The sequence below is a fragment of the Belonocnema kinseyi genome, chromosome 1 (genome assembly GCF_010883055.1).
Source record: "Belonocnema kinseyi isolate 2016_QV_RU_SX_M_011 chromosome 1, B_treatae_v1, whole genome shotgun sequence".
Classification (NCBI taxonomy): domain Eukaryota; kingdom Metazoa; phylum Arthropoda; class Insecta; order Hymenoptera; family Cynipidae; genus Belonocnema; species Belonocnema kinseyi.
In genome coordinates this window covers 176,016,794-176,042,898 of record NC_046657.1, presented here as the reverse complement: position 1 = coordinate 176,042,898, position 26,105 = coordinate 176,016,794, and the positions used below count along the sequence as shown (strand labels likewise).

The following is a 26,105-nucleotide window of genomic DNA, read 5'->3' as shown; positions in this document are numbered from 1 at the left end:
CCCCCCTCATGCGCTGAGGCTATAAAGCATTTCATTGATTTTAACGTGCTGGAAATATACCTCCGGTGCTTGCCAGGCGTACCGCATCGTACAGTGAATGAAATGGACCTCTTTGTACAGTAAAGTGAGCCTCACCCACTCTGTTCAGGACTTATTTGAAAAATTCCAAATACTGTAAATATTAGGCTGAAGGACCCCGCACCATATGCATTAAAGAAGATTTCGATGGATTTTTCTAAATTTTGCATATATTGTAGATCATGACATCCCCGATAAAAAGTTTTCACGCCAAAAAGTCAAAAAATGGACAGTTTTTTGTTCGTACCGCATCAAAGGTCGCTTTTCGTACATGCTAGAATAAATCTACCGACAATCAAGAAATGTTCGGTGCCATTCTCAGAAATCATGCCCAACTCTGTGTTTTTTTATTTTTTGCAGTTTAGGGCCCTTTGATCGATAATGTACATGTCTGAACACGAGAGACGAATAATTTTTCTTTGCTGTGGCACCCAAAGTCGCTTTTCGTGTATGCTAAAGGTGACATCCCGACACTCGAAGACGGTTATCGCCACTCTCAGTGATCATATGAAACTCTGTGCCTTGAATATATTTTTTTAGTTTAGGATCCCTGATCAATAATGTACGTATCTGAAGGTCACGAGAAGGATACTTTTTCTTTGGCGCTACGTCCAAAATCGCTATTCATGTATGCTAAAAGAGATATACCGACACTAGATGAACTGGAGTCAATGTTACTTTGGTAAACGTATTAATATCTTTCATTTGTTCTTTCGTTTATCGTTTTGAAGTTTGCGCTCAATGCTTTCGACTTTTTTTCAGAACATTTATACGAAGATTCAAAAAACGAAAGCAGGATATTCTGAGTGACATGTCTTTAAGTCAATTTAAATTTTATTCTAAATATATATTGTTGTTCACTTGCCAAAGTACTTTATCAGAACAGCAGATTTTCGTATCACATGTTGCAAAGCATTTACTATATTTATTATATTCCCTATTTTCATTTCTTTCATAATATTCTTTATAATTTATCATTTTAATTTTAAAAGTATAAATGCAAATCAATCATACATTTTGAAAATGATTGACTTCAAGCCACTCTTATGAGTCCCTAAAGAATATCCCATAAGTGACAAATTAAAATTTTACTTAATAGTGTGGTTTTATAACGCTGTTTGAAAGTTTTTTTCACGAATAATCACTAGTTGGTCATTTAAGAAAACCCAGTAACATTTTAAGCAATTTCCATTTGTTTAAATAATTTAATTGGCTTAAGCACTTGTTTTTTCAGGCTCTTTTGGAAGAGCATTGGATGAAACTAATTCATCCTTGGTGACTTAAATGGGCAGAAGGACTCAATGGCCCATTTCATCTTCTTGATATCAACGACCTTAGCGGCGAAATTCCACTCGGCCTTCCCCTTCTGTTGATCCCAACCTTCCTCTTCTCAGTCGATTTGAGTTCACTGAAAACCTGGAAAGTGGACTTCCATTAGATGATTCAACGTTGCTTCTTCGTCTTCGACAAACTCACCATCAACGTGACTTATGAGTCCGAGGCGAGCTTCTGAATTATTATCTTGTTTGTAAATTGTTATGTATTTATTATATTCATACTGAGCCGTCTTATAGATGTCCCTGACTGAATGCAATTTAGTTCTGTTTGCGCTGTTGTACAACGCTCTAGTATTTTTACGGGGTTTCTCCTAGAGGATTTCCCGCCATTCTACTCCTTTCCTAATTGCACTTGTAGGGCAATTGTTCTCACATGATGTAATCAGAGTCCTTCGCAGAAAATTTGCGACGTGCTCTAGCTCATCTATGGTACCGCAGTTTGTGGGTATTTTCACAAGCCTGCCTTTAAGTTCCTCTGTATTTGAGTTCAAAACTAAATTCCTAGGGTTTTTGATATTTAAAGCCTCTGCTTTTGTTAGGGTTAACTGGAACAAGATATACCCGTTGCCCGTGATAGATTCCTTGTCTGAAACTCTCCAACCCACTATCCTGCTCCTCAGTTTTTTGGAACAGATTTCCGTGCGGCAGCCATAGCTGTCGTGGCGGGTCGAGGCATCTCGTGGCAGTACCTGCTGCCGCCAAGAAGGTCCAACCTGCCACAGACGCTTCTTTTAATAAGCGGTTTGGGTAACGGGAATTAAAATTCAACACAATAAATACTTAAATTTTAAGATTAGCATTCTGAAACCTCGAAATTCAAAATCTGTGAATTTTTTCGATCGTCTAACAATGAACACCCACCGAGGAAAGCTAACCCATCTCAGGGAAAACGCAGCGTTGACGAACAAAGCATGGCAGACCAAAAAATTTGTTAGATCAACCCTGTTCTTACCTGAAAAGTGAGCAAAAAGTTTGTCCACCTCTGCTCTACACTATAGGGTGAAATGTTACATCACAGTCCAACAGCTGAGGAATCCTGTTCTCTTGGAAGTGTTGAATTAGTCTCCACCTCTCTAGGAGACGGGTGTCCCTTCAAAATCGCCCGGGAAATAAGCCGTGGCGATATGAGGTCCCTAGGGCAAAACTTAGTATGCTCTTGTTGATATATCGTGTGGCCCCGTATATATGAGGCTACATCCTCCCAAGCCACTAATCCTTGCACTGTATAACCAGTATTCTTGGATTAGGGCTATACCTGTCTGCACCACTGCTATGCATACATACTGCCATAATATTAATCATTGTCAGGTTAATTCGGTGCGTATCCGGACGCTTCTGGTTCCCTTGTGGATCCTTGTTGGGTCACCCGGAATGTGACCCTACCCGCACCTACGTAGGGTCAATAACTCAGAGCCACGAGGGCCCTGATTAAAGCTTCAGGGATGAATAGGTATAATCCAGATGGTCACCTTCGGTCTGGTTCCCTGACTGTTGGAGTACCCTTCCAAAATCGATTTTTAGAATGAGCTTCTAGAAGCTCAAGCGAACCAGAATGACCGTACGATTCTCGGAGGTTCCGGGAATCCGTGGGGTCACTCTGTGGTACCGTTAGCGACACTCTCTCCACTTGATCTCCAGGTTTATGCCCTCCTTGGGCCTAAATGTTTTTGTTCTCTCCTCTAGCCAGTTCCGTGTCCGGATGTTTGCGGCTTACACTACAATGGCCACCGACATGGTAAAGGCGTCGTTGAATCTAGAGGCGCGCCTCTCGGGATAACACGTCAATCTCTAGAGCTTTCCTCCCTCAGTCTGTTTAGCTCCTTGGGAGTTAGACAGGCTTCAGGGTAGCCTGACGCAAAGACAACTCCCTCCAGAGCGTTGTTAACCATCTGCACGAAAGTAAGGCCCAGTGTTTCCAGAGTCTTGCAATTTGGAGTCCTTAACTGCAGTTTGAAAGCCGCTCTATGCGGGCTCTATTTTTCTGGGCACTGTTATGGTTTTCTGTCTTTACAGAGAGCCTAATTAACTATTTTTTCACTGCGACAACTTGATTGTTGTCATCGGTGTTAGATTTTCATGATTTTCACAAATTTTACAAATTTCATGATTTTTACCAATTGCTTTACTCAGTAGGGTTCTTCCTTCTGTCACAAAAAAACCGGCTGAGCTGAAGTTTCTCTCGCTCTATAAATTAACCGCTCTATGCAAAACTCACGTCATGCTAGTTTATGCAGCTGCGGCACTTAATTCTCATATACTTTTCACCAATCCATGTCATTGCTTCGTTATCAGTTCATTGGAGGAATCGAGCCATCTTAGGTCGCGACTGATTATGCTCCTCTTCAATTTTTTAAGAAGAAGTTGGTCAGTCGAGTCCTGCTAGGAGTCTTCTGATTTTGAGCATTGTGCTAACCTTCTCTTCATCTGTCAAGGTACGGAGTTTCCTAAATAATTGACAGAAAAATGTAGCAGAATTGTGGAGGTCATCTATTACAAACTTTTTTCCATGAATGATAGCAATTGAACGCAGTATTGAGATTTCTCTTAAATCTTTAACTTGGGACTAGAAAATTTCCATCAGGTGACGTTGCCACACGAGAACTTGGTACAAAGTGGAGCTGTGTACAGTTCCCATTTTCTTGCTGGCTTCTTTGAAAGGCTATACATTTGTTATTGTTTTGAATTTGGAGAATGTTGTTTGAATTATTTTAAAGTGATTTTTTTTTAATTAAAAAAAAATCGAAAGTAGGATTGTTAGCTAAAGTTAAATTCAATCATTTACCAGCGAAGATCATGAGACATTGCATGTATGGATGAAAAAAATCTATAATGCTTTTTATGTTAAGATGAATAGTAACTAGCAACGTATTTGTGTGCACTTTTTTTATTTCCGGAGAAAAATTATTTTCATTACACATGTAACGAAAATTTTACTTTCGATGTTGAAAGTTGTGTTTTCAGCCCTAGACTATCAAGTTAAAACAGGCGACTGCGAAAGTAAGTTTACGCTGTAACCAGTATCGAAACTGTATACATTCTACTTTATCTGTAGTTGTCTGCAGACATCCTCCCTCTTATCGAACCTCGTTTCGAGAATCGAGGCTAACTTCAGTCTCCACCTTCGATCGTGAAACGTGCCTAATGTGTGTCACCTCATTTTAGGACGGCTAAAAACTGCTAAAAACTAGTTGCTTCCCGAAAAATCAAGCGTTCGATATGACGCAGCTTCCGAATTACTCTCCAACGTGTCATTCTAACCTATATCTGTCATTGCCTACGTATTTACAAACAATAACAATTTTGATGACACGCAAAGAAGTTCCAAGTATCTCAAGTCAAATTTTCGATCTATTTTGTATGAAAAATTGTATGCGCAACTTAGGGCTAGGCACCAATTTCACCCGTGTGATAACTGCCCTCGCTTCGCTCAGGCAGCTAACTTCACATTCGTGCAATTGTCGCCTCTCGCCCCTTGTTGCGCGATATACTATTCTTTTGCTATCTTGTTATTTTAATATTTTAATAGAATCATTGACTTTGCTTCTTCCACAACATTATTGTGTTACTTTCAGGAAAGCAATGAGACTTTTGACATCCTGCAATTCAATACCATTCCGACTGTGTTTTTTTGCCTTTCTTCTAGAAGATTTGCAATTCCTCATATTGAGAGTCTGTGGACACATGAATTGTCTCTCTGATATTCCAACGTATACCACTGTAATGCTCCAAAGTATTCATTAGCCGACTGCAAGTATTCTTCAATACTGTTTTTAGAACATGTAGGGAACAATTAAGGCGCATATACTTAGCAAGTACTTTCAATACATTCTCCCCAGTTTTGATGTGTTAGGGAATTTTGACGTAAAAAGCACCACTGATTTTTAGCTCCAATCAGTCTTAGTACAATGTATTGTCACAGTCCTGTACTGATTTTTTAAATAGTCATCAGTCCACATATTTGCCATCACAGCACATCGATAGTGTTCCGATGCATCCATAATGTCTGGTAGAATTTTCGCTCGAAAAGCATCCGCTGCTTTTTTCATATGTCGTGATACAGTAGTGAGGTGCGGAAGCAAATTTCGTGCAGGTACATTTCCAATCCTAGATCCCACCTTGATCAGTTTCTGTGCGAAGCCCACAAATCCATCACTAGCCACCGGTTTCTGACCTTCATGTAACAAAAGTGCTCTAATTAAATAAATTCTCAATTAAATAAAATCAAATAATTAATTTTCACAATTACTATAGTTCTCACGTATGGTAAACACTCATATAAACAATTGTTGTTCATATTGATTTATTTCATTTTAAATTTAATTAAGTTTATTATTCATAGAAAATAAAAAGTAATTATTGAAAATTATTCAGGCTATTGTAAAAGAATGTAATTTTTCAAGATTTATATGGTTTCGTTTCGTAAACGAGCTGTCAAAAAGCCGTGCCCACGACCTTCGTACTGGGCTGAGCTGAGTTCACTTCACCCTCTTTTTCTGTTTCATTTGGTTAAAGATAAGAACGCTTTCAGTTTCTGGCGGTATCTCCGTATAACTGATAGTTAGAGTACCCTTTAGTGCAACATTCTTTTTCATTATAATATTATACGTTTTGTAAATTTTCTTTTGTTCCAACTCAGTTTCTTTGTTGAACATATTAATTAATTACTGTTCTTTGTTGAACATATTAATTAATTACTGGAAATCTAATAGTGTTTGCGGATATGGTTTCCCGCAACGGCGGTTGGAAAATCCATAAGGTTGGCCAAAATATAAAAAATTTATCGGAATTCCATAATTTTTGGTATAATAGCGTTTTCGAGGTCGCTGATTACGAGGTTGGATTCAGATTATCGAGATTCAAAATGACAGATCCAATATGGCGGACAAGTTTTGGCAAATGTCATTCAATCTTTTTAAAACTCGGTATACTTACATTTTCGAGGCTGCTGCTTACGATACTCAATACAAGTTTTTAAGTGTTTGTAGAATTTTCCTTGTATCTCCTTTTTTATTTTTCCCACTTCAGTATGTTTTCTTTATTTTCCAAGATTATACTTCTAATATGCATGATATGTGCAATAAAAAACCCAACAAATCTAATCCACGCATGAAGAGAGAAAAGACTAAACTGCAAATTCTCTTCATCAATATTTTTTTTAGCATTTCATCAACATCGTCGGATTTATGAACTAATCATGAATGTTTTGGAATTTACAATGAAGATTCCAATTTAAAAGTCTGACCTCGCAAACAAAATTATTAGACAGATGCCTCAATAATGCATTAGTTTATTAAATTTGCTTAAGAAAATTATAAAATTGATAAAAGTATTATGAATCTTGCTGCACAGTACATTAGGTGCGGGGTCATTTGTTTATCATATTAACTGTATGATATGAGTTGAGATGTGATATAACTATATGAGTCTAGTGTCTAGACTTGCTAGCTGTGAACACGTGCTTGTGATTTCGTCAGAGATCCATAGATCTCTGACGAAATTTGGGATATTTAGTGAGCTGCGAACGACATAACTTCACAAACGTCTTTCTTGGTTAATCTCTATAAAACCAAGTATTGTTGAGTGAGTTAATAAAGCAAAATTTAAACTCTCTAAAGTGAAATTATCTGAAATTTTCTTGTCTTAAGTTGAAAGATGATATGATATTTTTGAATTCTGAGTAAATTCAATTTTTGTGAGTAAAATGGTATTGTACTGCTGATAGTGAACACATTGATCTGGACTCTAAACTACGGGTGGCTTCAGAACACGAAAGGTTATTCTAGTTATAATATATTTGATCTAGTTACCCTAATTACTAATCTCAGTGAAACTATTATAAACTGGAACAAACATAACGTACAATATGAAGTAAAAAACAAGCATATACAAGGGTAAGCCAATGTTCTTACTATACCGATTCCTGATACTAACGTGTGTGGCTATGGAAGCTGCAAACAAAAAGAATTTAATTGAAGGGCCCGCGGTCTAAACCTGTTTACCGGCATTACATAAATTTTACACGGTGAAGGAAAATCGTTTTTATTTTTGCAATTTTCAATATTTTTTCAAACTGTAAAATTTTTTTTGTTCATTTACTAGAAAAGAATAATACACGTTAGTTTTATAACATTTGAATCAAAATTGAACGTCATATGACAATAAAAGGGGTCCAGAGGTCTTTTCCTGTTATCTTGAGTGTTCTACAGCTGGTTTTCTATCGTTTTTCGCGGGCTTTCATGTTTCTGCGTTGTTTTTTAAGCTGCGCGCAAGTTTTATATTTCAAAATGTTTGGATTAGCAAGTCGAACATATATGTGCTTGCAAAAATTGTAAATAATTTATTACAAAAATTTTCTGAGTACACTCTACTGCGCCTGCACTGACATGTGTCTCCCTGGCCTATTCTACGAGTAAACTGAGCTGATGCGAGAAAAATCACGGATTTTCTATAAGGCGCCATAAGTAGTTAACAAGTTTATACCACAGACCTATGCTCTGGATACTAAAACGCGCTTTTTGAAAATCCATTAAAAAAAAAGTAAAAGGAATTTTGCGTTTAATTGCATATAACGAATGTTCCGGAAAGTAAAAAATAAATCATTTTCCAAAAAATTGTCCTTTAACAAGTTTAGACCGCGGACTATTCAATTCAGACTGCATAATACCATCTCCTGGCATCTCTTGGCAGTCATGACGCAGATTGCACTACGGCCTATATGATTGAATTTGAACGGAAAAATAAGTATAAGAAAAACCTTCTTTTATTTATTCTCCTAAAATTTAACTCAACATCAATTCATACAGATGATTTAAAGTATATCCTAGAAATTGTAAAGGTGCTTTCGACAGTCAACCTTGAAATTGATATAATCAAAGTATTCCGCCTACGCAAGAGCTCAATTGGTAATCCCATGCCTAGACCAATAAAGATAATGTTCCAGCGAGAAGAAATAGCACAAGAGATTCTGTGTCCATTTATCGAAAAACGTAAATCAACGGACGAGCACGGACTGTCATGCAATATAAGAATGCCTGTGAAAAAAACTACGATGCAACTTCTGCAGTTTCAGGAGGCAAAGAAAACTTTTAACGAACGCAATACCAAAGAAGAATTGCACCTCAAATTAGTTTACACAGGCGGAGTTTTAGTGATTAAAACCATAAAGAACCAGACAGAACATGCCACCAGTCATCACTTGAAACTAAGAAACCTGGCTTAAGGGGGTCTTCTAATGTGTCAGATAAAAAAAACGATTTTTTTCGTAAATCACGTCTAAAACATGTATACAAGACGTGGGTGAAAGGATTTTTCGCGATTTGAAGTGGTTGAAAAGTTACACGCGCAAACCGAAGCAGGTATACGGAGCATAGCAGACTGATTATGAGGCAATTTTTATTATAAATTATATACAATAACTTTAAAGGTGTTTTTCTCAAAACACGATTTTTTTAAACTGCTGCCATAATATCTCAAAAACTATTTGATTGTTTCTGCTCAAATTTATACAGCATGTTTAGCCCATATACAATTTAAGTTCAACTAAAAGAATTAAGATCACTTCGTTAGTTTTTGTAGCACTTATATAGACCCCAATAAAAGGAGTAAAATTGAATTTTTTTCTGAAGCTTGCAAAAAAAATTATTTTTTCACTTTAGTTCCATGCAGAGTCTCAAGTCTCGCGAATAAAATGGCGTATGGTTTTTTGATTTCAGATAATTAGAATAGCCGGAATCATGGCAGCGGTGGAGGACCTCTTCTTTTATATCTGTTCCTGTTGAGCGGTGTACCTCCAACAATATTCTGTGTAATGACTTCAAACAATTTCCAAAGTTTGTTTAAATGTATTCAAAAAAGATACGAAATATAATAATAATTTTTTTTTCAACGGTTTTAAAAAAAAAAGACCCCTTACGCCATCAATTCATTCATCTAAATTTCTTAATCATAAATGATTTAATTTTTTTGAGACGACAAAGGGCAACGAATGGGTGGAGGAGTTTTACTTGCTCAATATGGTTACAAAAATGAATAGGCAGTCACGGACAATTGTCCACGGGTTGGTCCCGAAGGAAATAATCGTCAAGCTGAGTTGTGAAAACCGTGCCAAAAGCATTCAGCTTTTGTCACGGTATATATATTTTTGATTCCTCTAGAATCAAACTGAAGGGCCTATGACAAAGCCACCGAACGCGTCCTCGGGTTGCGGATAGAGGGTCCCTGTACCAAGGGTTTCTGCTGAATATGGTTACCAAAATAAATAGGCAGTCGCGGACAATTGTCCCGGGGTGGTCCCAAAGGAATTAACCCCCAAGCGGAGGTGTGAAAACCGTGCCGAAAGCTGAATGGCACCTGGGTGAGGTGCCTACAACGGTGACTCTGGGATATCGGGCGATCTGTCAGAGTACGCAGCCTTATCCTTGCATGCGGGGCTCTGCAAGAATGGACGAACCCCTGTTCCTAGCTTCTCGCGGGAACAACAATGACAACACCAAACATAGTTGTGGTAAGTGTGTTTCAAAACAACAGAGCGCGAAGGTCTCCCGCCAATAGGTCGGCCAACAATGCCGACCACTCTAGAACTAGGGGAACCAATGAAGATGGATTCAATGCAATGGATCGGTGGAATCTCGGGACCTTTAGGTGGACGGAGCAACTTAAGAGCGACTTGCTAAAATGCTACGATGCGAGTGTGGCCCCTGAACGAGGTTACATGGCACAACTTCATGCTCTGTGGTGCGAGAAACACCCGGAGCTATCGCACTTTTCGCATCAACGTCTGCGAAATCATGCCGAAGTACTCCAAATAAGGGGCTATGTAAGCGAAACGCCTACTCTACCACAGCCAGAACAAGCCCGCAACAAAGAAAGAGAGACGACACCAAGACCAACAGCGGGCAGGCATCCGATAGAGTAAGAGCGATGCTTTGTGAATCGGAGAAACATCAACACCCAGGTTTCCCTCAAGCCTAAAGATCTGGCTGAATGGATGACGAGCTTCGTGGACATTTTGAAAAACAATCCAGCCTCTGGACTATCAATTCTTGTCTGAATAATGCAGATTAAGAAGCCACAAGAGAAAAAATTCCGTGAACAGTTCCTCGATGAGAGGATAAACGGCTTCTTCCACAGAAATGTGGAGGATCATTCAATGTCGTGTGAGCTAACTTTTGCTTTCTTTAAATCACCTGGAGTAAAGTCTGGCACGGAGGGTTTCACTTTGGCATGTCAAGATGGGATCATTTCCACATCAACATACCGTCGCCACATTTTAAACCAAGACATTCCCGATGATAGCTGCAGGGCGTGCCACGCACATCCCGAGCATTTGGTACACATACTATCTAGCTGTCCAACTCATGTGGGGACAACCTACATCCAAAGGCACAATGCGGCACTAAAAGCACGTTATTACCATCTTTGTCACTCTTACGGTATCAACCTTAATATCGCTCCTCTAAATGCTCCTAGGGAAATCGAGTCAATTGTCGAGAATGAGAATTTACGCATACACAGGAACTTTATATTCTCGACGCAGCTTCCCTGCGTGCGAACAATATGCTAAAAAATTTCGGGGAAAATGCAGAAGGCGGTCGTCCTTGGGTCGCTCCGTGTCCTCAGGGTGCTCGAGACTTTTGCCGGATCATCGTATCGGTTCCGTCACAGACTGTAACCACCCATCTCACGGTCGTGAGACGTGGTTATGGCTGAAATTTTACTGCGATATCCCTGGGATCGGGTGCAGTTTTTCAGATTAGCACCCGCTCCCGGCGAAATCCTGCGGTTGTCCTTATGACAAACTTTTATATATATACACATATATACATATATAATTAAAAATTTGTCATAAGGACAACCGCAAGATTTCGCCGGGAGTGGGTGCTAATCTGGAAAATTGCACCCTCTCCCAGCAAAATCGCGGTAAAAATTCAGCCACAACCATGTCTCACGAGCGTGAGATAGGTGGTTACAGTCTGTAACGGTATCAATACGACGATCCAGCAAAAGCCGCGTGCACCCTAAGAACACGGAGCGACCCAAGGACTACCGCCTTCTGCATTTTTCCCGTAAGTATTTTTAGCATATTGTTGACACGCAGTAATGCTTTTTAGGCCATTAGCAAGTGAAAGCTTGGCACCTCCAAAAGCGCCGATGATAAGGACGATTAGTTTAACAGAATATTCCGGGTACAATCGTTGCAACTCCCTTATAAGGTCTCGATACCTCTCTTTCTTTTCATTCTCCTTGGTTATGATGTTTTTGTCAGCTGGTGCCGAAAATTCGATAACGAACATGGTTCGCTTCTCGAAGTCAAGAAGAACCATGTCAGGCCTCGAGTGAGCAACAGAAACAATTGTCGAGAATATAAAGTTCCAGTATATGCGGCACTTCCCATTCTGGACAATTTACTCGATTTCCCTAGGAGCATTTAGAAGAGCAATATTGAGGTTAAAGCCGTAAGAGTGACAGAGATGGTAATAAAGCACTCTTAGTGCCGCATTGTGCCTTTGAATGTAGGTCGCTCTCGCGTGAGTTGGACAGCTAGACAGTATGTGAGCTAAATGCTCGGGATGTGCATGGCACGCCCTGCAGCTATCATCAGGAATGTCTTGGCTCAAAATGTGGCGACGGTATCTTAAGGTGGAAATGACACCGTCTTGGCATTCAAAAATGAAACCCTCTGTACCAGACTTCAATCCGTGCGATTTAAGGAAAGCAAACGTTAGCTCACAAGACATTGACTGACCCTTCACATTTCTGTGAAAGATACCGTACATCCTCTTATCGAGGAGCTGTTCACGAAAGTTTTTCTCTTGTGCTTTCTTAATCCGGGCTTTCAGGAGTGAGTACTCCAGACAGATTAGATTTGATGCATTTTGCTCACCCCTAATACTGAAGTTAAGTCCGAGTGTTTCAGCAGCCTCCTCCGCTGCTTTGTATAGAAACACTCCTTTGCCTATTTCTTTGTGATTCCTGGCCATTTTAAGAAGAGGGTCTCTTCCATTGGCAACTCTATGTGCTGTACCCAGAATAATCCTGTTGTGAAAACATTCAAGACTCAATATTCCGCGACCATCTTGACGGAATGAGATGCACAGTCGCAGAACGGAAGACTTAAGATGCATGCTTTTGTTCATGTGCATAACCTTTCTTGTCCCGATATCAAGGGATCTGTGCTCGTTCTTCGTCCATGGAACTACTCCAAATGAATAGAGTACTACCGGGACGGCAAGCATATTCGTTGCAGATACTTTGTTCCTCGCCGACAGTTCGGAAGACCAAATCTGCCGGATGAGACGTTTTTATCTGCTTCGGAGAGTATCCTTTATAGATGTCACATCCTGAATGCGGCTCTGTGGCACGCTCAGGTATTTATAAGTCTCTTCAGCACAAAGGTGTCGTATAACGCCTCTATCAACGAACTCAGGATCTTCAGGGATGCCATTAAGCTTTCCTCGCTTTAAATAAACCTTGGCGCATTTGTCTAACGCAAATTCCATTCCAATTTCCTTAGTATATTGTTCGACAGTCCCTAGAGCTAGATGTAGTTGCTCTTTGTTTTTAGCATAGATCTTAAGAACGTCCATGTAAAATACATGAGTGACCTTGTACATTCCATCTGCAGGTTTGTCGCACAAGTACCCGTCGGAATGGCGAAGTGCTAGAGATAGTGGCAATAATGTAAGGCAAAAGAGAAGTGGGATCATGGTGTCGCCCTGAAAGACACCTCTCTGAAAGGTGACCTTGTTAGTTGTCACACGATTTTTTCTAGATGAGATAGTAAATCTGGTTTTCCAAAGCGGCATCAATCTCTCTATGCTCCTAACTATTTTCGGATGAACCTTTAAGATTTCCAAAAGACAGATGATAAGTGTATGGGAGGTCGAATCGAAAGCTTTATGATAATCAATCCAAGCCATCGATAGGTCACGCTGGTAGAATGCTGCATCTTTGCATACACATCTATCGATGGGCAGGTTCTCCCGACATCTCGCTACGCCTCTCTTTGAGCCGCGTTGCTCATACATTTCTTGCCACACAGATTTCTTGCTGACACAGATTCAATTGCCCGAACCATCCTATCATTTAGGATAGCTGTGAATATCTTATAAAGTGTTTTCAGACAAGTGATTGGCCTGTAATTCTTCGGGTCCGCTAAGTTGCCTATTTTCGGCAGGAGTATTGTCTATGATGCACTTCGTAGACTTCTCGCCAAAATACTTCGACCTCCTCTGGTTTGGTTGGGTGTTCGACAGTAACTGGAGCGTTTTGGTAGAGTCGAGATGGGTCAGAGAGAAACTGTTGATTTTCTCTGACCCACCGCTCCCTCCGCTCTAGACTTCTCTTAGCGTCAGATAGTATCCGTATTCTCTCAACAATATGCTGCCTGATGGTCAGCAGCTTTGACTTGTTAAGCGTGTGATAACGGGTCCGGAGTTCGCGCGCAAAATTTCGAACCTGGGTGATAAAATTCCTGCCAGAGGTGATGTAGTCAATCACACACTAAATGCGGGACGCGTACTGTCTTGCCCTGCCTATTTTTATGGCAAGTTGATGCATTCGTCTTCTGGTCTTATGATCAACCGTTGGTTTTGATTCACGGTTCGCATCGGTCAAAGCTCTCGCTGCATTATACACATAATAATTGATAGCCCAGAGGTCGGATTCTCCGGAAATGTGTGTGTGTGTGTGTGTGTCAAAAAAGATATGTCAAAAAAGATTCTTGAAATACCTACATTGAATGGAAAGCCGCACCTATCCTCCACTTCGTCATGATCATCAGCTTTCGTTAATTAATCATCAATGTACACTATCTGTGCGAATCTCAACAAGTTTTCTTATTCGGTTCGGTTTTGATTCCTCTAGAATCAAACCGAAGGGCCCATGACAAAGCCACCAAGCGCGTCCCCGGGTTGCGGATATTGGGTCCCTGTACCAAGGGTACTTGCATGCGGGGCTCCACAAGGATGACAACACCAAACATAGTTGCGGTAAGTGCGGTTCAAAACAACAAAACGCGCAGGGCTCCCCACAATGGGTCGGCCAACAATGTTGACCAATCTAGATCTGGGGGAACCAATGAAAGTGGATTCAATGCGATGGATCAGCGGGATCTCGCGACCTTTGGGTGGACTGAGCGACTGAATCACGACTTGCTAGAGTGCTCCGATGCGAGTGTGGCCCCTGAACGTGGTTACATGGCACGGCTGCATGCTCTGTGGTGCCGCTTTGGAAAACCAGATTTACTATCATCTGGAAAAAATCGTGTGACAACTAACAAGGTCACCTTTCAGAGAGGTGTCTTTCAGGGCGACATTATGAGCCCACTCCTCTTTTGCCTAACATTATTGCCACTATCTCTAGCACTTCGCTATTCCGACGTGGTCGCGGAATATTGATTCTTGAATGTCTTCACAACAAGATTATTCTGCGTACAGCACATAGAGTTACAAATGGAAGAGACCCTGTTCTTAAAACGGTCAGGAATCAAGAAGAAGTGGGCAAAGGAGCGTTTCTGTACAAAGTAGCGGAGGAGGCTGCTGAAACACTCGGACCTAACTTCAGTATTAGGGGTGAGCAAAATGCATCAAATCTTATGTATCTCGAGTACTCACTCCTGAAAGCTTGGATTAAGAAAGCACAAAAGAAAAACTTTCGTGAACAGCTCCTTGATAAGAGGATGCACAGTATCTTCCACAGAAATGTGGAGGATGAGTCAATGTCGTGTGAGCTAAAGTTTGCTTTCCTTAAATCGCTCGGATTGAAGTCTGGTACGGAGGGTGCACGAGGCTTTTGCTGGCAACGATTGTACCCGGAATATTCTGTTAAACTGATCGTCCTTATCATCGGCGCTCTTGGAGGTGCCAAGCTTTCACTTGCTAATAGACTAAAAAGCATCCCTGCGTGTCAACAATATGCTAGAACACTTGCGGGAAAAATGCAGAAGGCGTTTGTCCTTGGGTCGCTCCGTGTTCTTAGGGTCCACGAGGCTTTTGCTGGATCGTCGTATTGATTCCCTTACAGACTGTAACCACCTATCTCACGGTTGTGAGAAGTGGTTATGACAGAAATTTTACCGCGATTTCGCTGGAAGCGGGTGCAATTTTTCCGATTAGCACCCGCTCCCGGCGAAATCCTGCGGTTGTCCTTATGACAAATTTTTAATTATATATATATATATGTGTGTGTGTGTGTGTGTGTGTGTGTGTGTGTGTGTGTGTGTGTGTGTATATATGTATATGTATATCAAAAAAGATATGTCAAAAAAGATTCTTGAAATACCTACATTGAATGGAAATCCGCCACTTCGTCATGATCATCAGCTTTCGTTAATCAATCGTCTTTGGACACTATGTGTGCGAATCTCAATAAGTTTTGCATTTAAAAATTTTAATTTAGCCTTTAAAAATATTTCTTTGTGACAATTTGTCAATATTTGTAGACTGTACGTTATTTTGAACCAAAAACGTCATTTTTTCTACTGTGCGGCCAGCATCCGCGTCGAATAGGTAGTCTACAACAATGACGCAACGCGACGTCCCATACAGTGACGTCCAATACTCATTCATCCGTAGCTTTCCGCAACTAATTTTTTCACAAATTTTTGGATAAACATATTACAAATACAATGCAGGTTTTCATTAGAGAGGATGCTACAGAATAATTAACTTTTGGCATATTTTTAGACAACTAAATACAGTTTATTTTACATAGTTTTCCACAAAATTGTTATATATTTATAGAAATATGTTAATGCAATGCAATGTTCGGAGTTATAGATTTGAATTGTACATACCTTTACTGGATTATCTATTTTGCTGGATTGTGAATTGCCAAATCAAAGTGATTTTGTGAACTTTTTCACTGAGACGCACTTTATCTCATGTTCAAATTGTTATGGGCATGTGATACTTCGTCGTGTGGTAAATCGGGTTCAGTTTCTTCGGTTTTTTTTCCACAAAAATGAAATTGTAAAAAAATGAATTCGGAGATGCTATAAAATATTATAACGGACGTCTCCGGACTCTTTTTTTAGGGATAATAACAACAACAAATTTGTTGTGCTATTATAAATAAAAATTGTATGCATATAAACAATTTTATGTTAGGATCGTTTTTCAGCTCTCTCATTCCGATGATGTAGGTCTCTGTCGTACCGATGCTGTCGGCAGCCCTCAAGAATAATTATGGAAGAGCATTGTAACACACATAACCTCAAAATACACACACATCAAATTTAATTAAATGAAAATTTCTTAATTAACCCATAAAAAAGTGGGCGGGGACGTTCGTTAGAATGTTCGCTATTATTCCCCAGTTTTTTAAGACAAATTCTTTATTATTTTAGGACTCTAATACTGATAAAATCGATATTAATTCCTAAGCGCCACAAAAATTAATTAAAATTTGCAAATTAACATTTTTTTTAACCTACAAAAAAAGTATGCGCGAACGTCTGTTAGCGTGTTCGTTATCATTTTCCAAATTTCCAAGACAAAATATTTATTATTCTAGGACAAAAGCCGGGGAACCTAAAACTGATAAAATCGATACGTTTCTAAGTACCACATGACGTGAACAGGAGGCGCTACACTTCCTCTGTCAACTGAAACGAACGCAGAGGATCCTACTCTACCGGCTACTATAGTCAGAGCGGACCCAGAAAAATATTTCGGGAGGGGGGGGATTCAAAATATATATGTATATCCCATGCATAGTTTAGCGGCGTCGGCCTTTAATACGAAAGGGCATAAGTTTCGGGTGGGGGGGGGGGGGTTGAACGCCCTAAACACCTCCCCTGGATGCGCCACTGACTACACTTCAGGGAGTGTTTGAATTTCTGTGTTTATATTTGGTGTTAAGAAAAATTCGTGAGCGTTTGGTTTTTTTCTGATTCACATATAACTTAATCTTCGAATAAATCTGTGCGTGTTTGTTCACATGCCATGTTAATCGTTGGCATTAGCGAGAGGCGAAGGCGTTATTATTATTTTTCCTATTTTTTATTAATGATTTCATTCTCGAATTCCAATAATTTAAGTCTCCATCTCATTAATCGACTCATCTGATCCTTCACACACATTAGCCATACTAACGGCTTATAATCGGTGAAGATTTTACATTTACGCCTGTATAAATATTATCGGTAATGTCTAACAGTCAAAATTATCGCGAGAACGTCTGCCTAATTTGCTCTGCGATTAAACTGCGCCTAAAGCATAATTATGGGCTTTTGTGGTTAATTAAAAATCTTTATTCCAGTCGGAATACAACAGGTTGGTTCAAATATGGTTATTACACCATGTTATGCAATATATCTTAAATATTCTAACCGAGGTCTAAGATATTCGCATTCATCTGGCTAAAGCTTAAGTCATACTTCACGGAAACGTTTAAATAAATTGATTAAGTATTCGGAATGTTCTTTTAAATCTTTCTCGCAGACTATTATGTTGAAAATATAGACAAAAAGTTCATTCCCTGGCGAAAATTTTAGGCCATTGTTCATCCTTCTTATAAAGGTAGGAAGGGCATTATTTAAACCAAATGAAATTCGATTACATTCGAAATAGCCATTCTGTTTAGTCTTTATCATGAGCAGAGAGCGGACGAGTGTAGTCTGAAATTGCGCACCGAGCAACGGTTCTCTGCAGCGAGGAAGCCTAAGATAAGCTCGGTGCACAACTTCAGACTACGGTGGTCCGCTCTCTGATCATAAGCTATAAAAAATGCTTCGTTCAGAGATCTTGGATGTTGTGGTCTTATCCTGCTTTCATATTATTCTCTTTTGTCTACTAGAAAAGCATCAACTCTCAGTTGACTTTCTAATCCTTGTCGAATATTTAACTCAACAGAAGTTAGCAACACCATCTATTCTTATTGAGCCGGCTGCTCGTCCTTTTAGTTTACGAGCAATGATGCCGTCCCTCAAAATTTATCTTCAATTCGCTTTCATTCTAGCTTTTGCATTTTAAATTTGATGGATAAATGTTTTAAATTTAGTTCCATAAAAGTCTGGAACTAGGTTTATTTTTGTTTTAAAAGTGAATTCACCGTCTGCTTTACTTGTTAGAATAGAATATTGATTTCATAATCCCTGCTCTGATTATTTCTAGAACGTTCTAAGTTATCTAATCGTGCAGTGATTCTCTATAATTGTAACATCAGTAAATTTAGAGCATCATTTAATAAAGTTCTCGTGGAAGGTACAGGTCGTGAAATTTTTTTGTATTGAACACGAAACTGTTAATTTTCAGAGTGTTTAAGATTGTAATGAAATACCTTTTGGGTTCTTGTAGTGCTTCCTAATATCAGCCAGTGTGTTTCTTCAGAGCCGACAAATCACCTTAGTAATGTCACTTCTTCACATTTAGGTCATCATTCCACTTATGAATTCGCGTGCTCTATTGAAAAATAGCTCAGTGACCGTATAAAATGCAGTATATCTATTCGATTCAATTACTTTTTATTTATTTATTTTATTATTTCGAAATACGTAATTTCTTTTTCCGAGATATCGCCAAGTTGACATCCCAGACTGCTGCCACTAATCTGTCGTCCGCGGGACAAAGCGACATATAAATTAACATTTGGGAATCAAAAGTAGCCCTCTTAAATTTACGGTTATATTAATATTTATTATGACACGTGATTTGGTACTGGTTTGAACTTTTATCAGCTCTTTTGTCAACTGTTAAATTTAAGACTTGATACTACGTAGCTTTACTAATGCAACATAGGAGGGTACTGAGGTCTGAGGTGTACCAAAACCATTAAGATTCAGGGGGGGGGGGCGATTATTATCCTCCCTTACCGAAACATATCACTATAATACATGAAGGAATCAAGGTGGAGCTACAGTTACTTTGCAAATCATTTTTGGATTGAACTGTTCTCTATTATGTTTTTTTAAATAGAAAATTCTACTGCAATAACTTCCATAGAATAGATCGTTACTAGGAAGTTATATTTAATTCAAATAAGATTATTTGGAATAATATCTATCCAATAACTTCCATAGAATAGATCGTTACTAGGAAGTTATATTTAATGCAAATAAGATTATTTGGAATAATATCTATCTCTGTGTTCCACAGTACATTAATATTTACTTTCTTATATTGTTTTTGAGATTTAAAATGACTTTTTTATTTACAGGTCCACTAGTGAAATTGATGGCAGCAGCGCTAAAAAGTTCAGGATGGTACGTAAATGCAGATTTAACATGTTGTCACTTTCTCTTTAGATGTCATGCGAAATACTTATTTGGCATGCACATGAACTTTCTGTTGTTAGGCGAAGGTGTTTTTTTGTATACCGAGAGCCATCAATGAGTTGAATACAAAGCTGAAATAGATTCGACGGCTCTAGATCGCGAAAACAATTCAAACCACAAATAGTTTACGCTTACGCCCCATACTGCCCTGACTGCGCCCACCCTTTGTTGGAGGTCCCTTAAGCTTTTCAGCGCCCCATAAGAATGTTTTGTTTAGATAAATAGATAATTTTAGAATAATCAAAGTGAAATATACAAGAAAATATACGGTATATTTGCATATTTGACCTGCAACGAAAAAAGGGTTCTAGCACATAAAGTCAACTTTTCGATAAAACGTCAGACCCAACTTTGAAAAAATGAAAAATACTCGCTAGTCCTGGTGCCCTATCAAAAAAGACCGATTTTACGCAGAAAATGCTACCTGAAATTTGATATGCTTCAAAGAAACACTCTTTAAAAGTTTGCAAAAGTTCAGCCCAAAATAAGGATTAGTTTTCACAAAAAGTCATTTGTTATTAAAAAATGGACTATTTTTCAACCTAGTCTCTACACGTTTTTTCAGAAAGAATATAAATTAATAGTGAGTAATTGTCCACTACAGAAGTGGTGCCGTCAAGTGAACTTAGCAGAAAAACGATTTTTTATCATTAAATTATATTATATTAAATTCAGCAATTACTGCTACTGCAATTTTAAACATGTAAAGCTGTAATTTACATCGAGCACAAAATGAAAACTGTAATATTTGAGTCAATACATCCCTAATTTGTTGTTCATCATGTGGACTGATTATGGTAAAAGGGTTAAAGCAGGCTAGAGTGGCGAAGTGGTAAAAGCCGCTGTCGCCTACTTATAGTTATTAGACAACACATTTGTTTGCTAAAATAATTTTGCAGATGTAAATCCGTAAAAAAATAAGGTACGTATTATAGTTAATCTAGTAAATAATAAATTGATGATAAAATTAGAGAAGATAAATAAAATAGTTTTAAACATTTTTGTGAGAAGCAACAAACAAATTAGTAACAAGCACAGAAAGCTAGTCTAAATTTTAAAAAAACATCTCTATATATTATTTTGTTGGTGAGATATTAAAACTGTTTGCAATTTGAACACATGAATTCAATTCTTGCGCGAGCATCTGGCATACGAAGCGGATTCCCCTACTTCGCTTCCACTGGCTGCGTCGATCCTGTTCTGTGAAATCTTCCGTAAATTAGACACAATTATAACAATAGAATTAGATTGCATTACTTCGTGAAATTCATAACAATTAGTAGAACTCTTTTTCTATAATTGGTACGAATTTGAGCTTAATGAAATATAAATTGGCAAAGTTATTTCATTTTTTATAAGAAAAAAATTCTTAAATTAAATCTGAGGTAGCATTTTCTGGGCGTAATTTTATAGGGCGCCTGGACTCCGGACTTTCTTGGCATGTTCACGGTGTTCAAAAATGAGATTTCAATAAAATCTTCGGGTACTGTAAATTTTATTGTTTCTATCGTTTCATGAACATATTTCAACAAGATTTATATTAGATTTACAATAATCGTTAGAGCACTTTTTTATAAATAAAAAAATGATTTATTTTCATAAATATGTGAAATTATGATTTTGTAACGTTTATTAATCCGTATATTTACTGTTTTTGCTTAAATTTAATAATTTGATAATAATAAACTAATAGTAAGTATACTAAGTATAATAAATTATGTCGTTATTCTATGAAGTAAAAGTTAGTAAACAAACACTTTTAGATTTGTGAAAAGAGGATTACCCTCTCTTGTACGAGCATATACATAACAAAAGACGGACAACAATGAAGATAAACATCAATAATGAAATAGTAAGTATATAGGAAAATTCTTTCACTTTTCAATTATTGTCAAGTGTTAGTCTTTTCTAGAATGGCAATCGGTTCAGTTCATTTAATGATCGATTCTATAATTTGATAAATTTTCCTGCAATCAAATGTCTTGGCCAACAAAAAAAATCACAGTCCTACACATGGTGAACGTCATAAAAGATTATGTATTTTGTGTTTGAATAAAAATAAATTTTTTTGATAATAACCAATGTTTTGCAAACTAAAATTGAGTAAGTAACAAACTTGCAATTTAATACAAAGATCGATACACATTTGCCTAGTGTTATATGTGGTGGTTGCAAGTTAAAGTTATATAATAGACGTAGTGACAGTGATGTTAGCAATAAGTTTATTTTGCCAGATTACACCAACTTTCAAGGCCAAACAGTTTAAGCAAGAACGAAAAGTGACAAAAAGTGTGATTGCTATTTATGTGAATCGGTAAGAAAACCGATCAAAGTTTTCAACTTTGCCAAAAAAAGTGCAGAATCATTCAAACAAGTAGAATCTGTAAACAATGAAAAAATCGAAATTTATTGAAATGTGTTACAATGTAAAGTACTATGTTGTAAATGTTTGCTGAAATATATAAGAGAAAAAATCACGCGACGGTTGAATCTCGCGCTTCGCGTTCGATAATAGGTTACCTCGCGCTTCGCGCTCCAACGTAAGTACAGCTCGCGCTTCGCGCTTGGATATTTATTCTTTGGATTTGGAATGCTTTTTTTATTTTATTTTTTTTCAACGTTATTTTTCGCGAATAAAACAAAAAGTACGCGTCCTATCAAAAAGTGGTTCTTAACGAAATTGTAGATCTTTTTTGGGATAACAATTTTTGTTAAGTCATCTTTTTTCGTATCCTACATAGTTTGTCCACAAAATTGAATATTTTATTTTCCATTATTTTTTGTGCAATCAAAATTTAAATTTTCGATTTTTGAAGAAAATCCAAAAATTGCTTATGATAATCTTGTAGGGCTTTCAAAAAGAAATGTTTTTCTTCTCTTCACTTTTTTTCATATCGTGCGTTCGGCTTCAAATTTCAATTTTAGGTTGATTAAAAAAATTTTGAAAACGCTATAACTCTGATAATTTTCTTTTTATCGAAAAAAGTCATAAGGATAAATTGTTTTTTCTTTTTAATACTATAAATATCCCGACATAGAATTTTCAAATTCAGAAAAAAGTGGTCTCAAAAATTTTCAAAATGCGCTCACTTTTTGAATTTTTATCAAAAATGGCTGGTTGAAGAACTCGTCTTTTCTTTTAGGACCTAAAAATAGTGTGCCAAAGATGAATTTGTTTCGTTCATTTTTTCGAGAGTTATCGTGCTTACGGCCGGACGGACAGACAGACAGACGCCATCGTGAAAACCTGATTTTCGGATTCAGGGGGTCTCGAAACGTTGAGATCCGTTGAAAAAGTGTAATGTCAAATTTCCGACAATTCTAATACTTTCTCAATCATAAATGATGAGAATGTAAAAATCATGCTATGTCAACACTTTCACTATGTCGTACTATTAACGTGCTAATTTAACCAGAAGATGCTTATAAAAATTTAAGAAATTGCAGAATTTCTGCTGGTGTAGTTGCTGAAGTACAAAATAAACGTAATTTAAGTTTTCGGGCTGTCAAAGAAATTGTATCTTTATTTCGATCAGCAAATAATAAGCAAAAATTATTTGAGACTAATCTAGAAAAAAAACTTCTCGTGAAAAACCATTTAGTTGACAAATATTTTGAATTTAAAACAATTGATTTCGTTAACATTGAAGCAGACGTTGAAACACATACTCCAGAACTAACAGTTTACTGTAGTAATGTTGATAGTTTTATTAACAGTATTACAACACAAAGGAATGTAAGTGAAATGCATATGAAGTTTGTACTTGATAGAGGAGGAGGTTTTCTAAAATTGTGCTGTTCATTTCAACCATTAGAAAAAGAAGACGTATTTACCACTTCTAAAACTGAAACTAAATCTGAAAAATTTAAAGATCGACGAGTTAAAAAATTGTTTGTTATTGCTATTGCTGCTTCTACTCATGAAAACTATGCTAAAGTTTCTAAATTATGGAGCTTACAGGAAATGGATAAATTTAAAGGCACAGTTGCAGCTGATTTCAAGCTTATTAATATCTTGCTAGGAATAATGCCTCATTCAGGTGCATACCCTTGCGCTTGATGTGCAGGGTGGCCACATGTCAGGGAAGTCAGGGAAATGTTAGGGAAAATAAAGTTTGCCAGGGAAGTCAGGGAAATGAAGCAGCTGTCAGGGAAAATAGAAATTTATATGTTTTTATAATATTTTTGAAGCACTTCCTATAATCAATATAAATATTTTTTGAAATACATTCTTTAAAAATATAATTCGATTCTTAGTTTTTATTTGGAATTATTTCTTTATTAACAGTTTGGATACATATGCTTTAATTTATTAATCAGGTCAGAAAATTTAGCGGCTTTACAATGGGCTATGAATCGCTTTTGTAAAATCAAAACTTATTTTTAAAAATTACCCCCTGTAATAAAAAGAAAGTATTTGAAAAATGACTAGGCTAGATTTTTTTTCTATTTTTTTGCTTCCCAATGTGATATAAACATTTTTGTAAAATCAACCCTTATTTTAAAAAGCAACGCCCTGTGCTGCAAAAACGTATTTTAAAAAAGGAAACTATCTGAACGGAAAATACTTATAAAATATTAACACGGTATTTTTAAAGCATAACTAAGGTGCAAAATTATGACTGATGCAGACTGATGCCAAAAGTTGTGTACATTAACTGTTCAAATTGTTGTACTCTTAATTTTTTATAGTCTTTCTTTATTTTCCAATGTCATATAAATCGCTTTTGTTCAATTAACCCTTCTATATTAAAGAAACACCCTGTAATGAAAACACGTATGGAAAAAGTCGATATAGACATAGATGGAACTTGCTTATAAAATAGTAATATGGCACTTTTAAGCATAATTATTTCTCATTAAAATTATTTTCCAGTCTATGTGTCTATATTCAAAAAAATGTAATTTACATTTTTTGATGCATCTTTTAATGCTTTCAAACAACTTCCAGGTCAACAATTATTAATGAGTAAAATCCATTTTTATATCAAGAGCAATCTATATGTCCAGAACGGTTGAAAATTTCTTGAGAGTAGACTTTTTCTAAAATAATTTTTTCAAATAGTTATTAAAACTATTTTTAAAGATAAGTTGAAATTGTTTTGAAATCCTAAAAAGCACTTATGTGAATAGGAACGCTGGGGATCTACATGTATGTTGTCAAATACATTTTGGCTTTTATCTGTGTTTTATCTTTGATCTTTTATCTATGAGAACCATTTGCCCAAATCACATTCGAAGAAAATGCATCCCGTTCTGTACAAAATTGTCATATAATACAAATAAAATTAAGATTAACTTCACGATAAAGACAGTTTTTTGGGGTTAATAAACTTGATCATTTACAGCATTGAGTTGATAAAAAAATCAAGTGAACGATCTACCTGGATAACATTGAACTTGTATGGGTTTCCTTCGTGCAGTTGTCCAGAAATGTACATAGTCTGCCACTAATCAAATACAGACAAATTTTGCGATAAGGGTAGTTTTATGGGGTTAATAAACATTGATTGATTTGATACCTCAGAGCATGGGATCTGTCGACAACCCACGTGACTGATATACTTGGATAAGTTTGACATTTGAGGAGTTTCGATAGTAGCAGAGTCGAAAAAATTCTCAAAGGTATTCTCACCAAACTTAGTCATATTTAACGTTAGGGGTGGTTTCCTGGGGTAGTTGGAACATAATTCCTTACCATGTTAACCCGCTGGGAAAATTAAGAAACCGCATTAACTTAATAAAATCGAATTTTCACAAGTTCGAATCTTAAATATTTATGAGCATATACACCATGACCCTGTATTTGAAGGAGATAATAAAACGGCGATTTGATATTATGTGATAATTCTGTACAGAACGGGGTAGCATCGATAATCACACGGCATCGAAAAAGGTCAATTATATTTTTTGAATATACACACATAAACTGGGAAATAATTTTGTAAAAGATGTTGCAATTTAAGCTTATATATTATGGGGGTTATTTCTGTAAAGATTAGGGGTGAGAAATAATCATGCTTAAAAGTCCCATTTTACTATTTTATAAGTTAGCTCCATCTATGTAGATAACGACTTTTTTCAATGCGTGTTTTCATTACAGGGTCTTGCTTTTTTTATATAAGGCTTAATTTTACACAGCGATTGATATGTCATTAGAAAATTAAGAAAGAGCACACAAACCCCAGCAGTTAATGTGTACAATTTGTTAATATTTTATAAGTATTTTACATCTAGATAGTTTCTTTTTTGTAAATACGTTTTTGCAGCACAGAGAGTTGCTATTTAAAATAAGGGTTTATTTGAAAAAAGTGTTTCATATCACATTGGAAAGCAGATATAAAGCAAAGAAATGTAGCCTAGTCATTTTTTCACACTTAAAAAAAAAACTTTTTCAGTACTGGGGGGGGGGGGGG

At 37.1% G+C, this 26,105-nt stretch overlaps 1 protein-coding gene across 5 annotated transcripts in view; it reads left to right on the top strand.

The window, feature by feature from the left end:
* LOC117176152 (mitochondrial inner membrane protease ATP23 homolog) overlaps positions 1-26,105 on the top strand; it is a 260,005-nt gene that overhangs the window by 41,959 nt on the left and 191,941 nt on the right. For all 5 annotated transcript variants that reach the window (XM_033366262.1, XM_033366271.1, XM_033366247.1 and 2 more), the window contains exon 3: positions 19,572-19,617. In XM_033366262.1, coding sequence (XP_033222153.1) covers positions 19,572-19,617 — 46 coding nt within the window. The remainder of the gene's footprint in view (positions 1-19,571; positions 19,618-26,105) is intronic.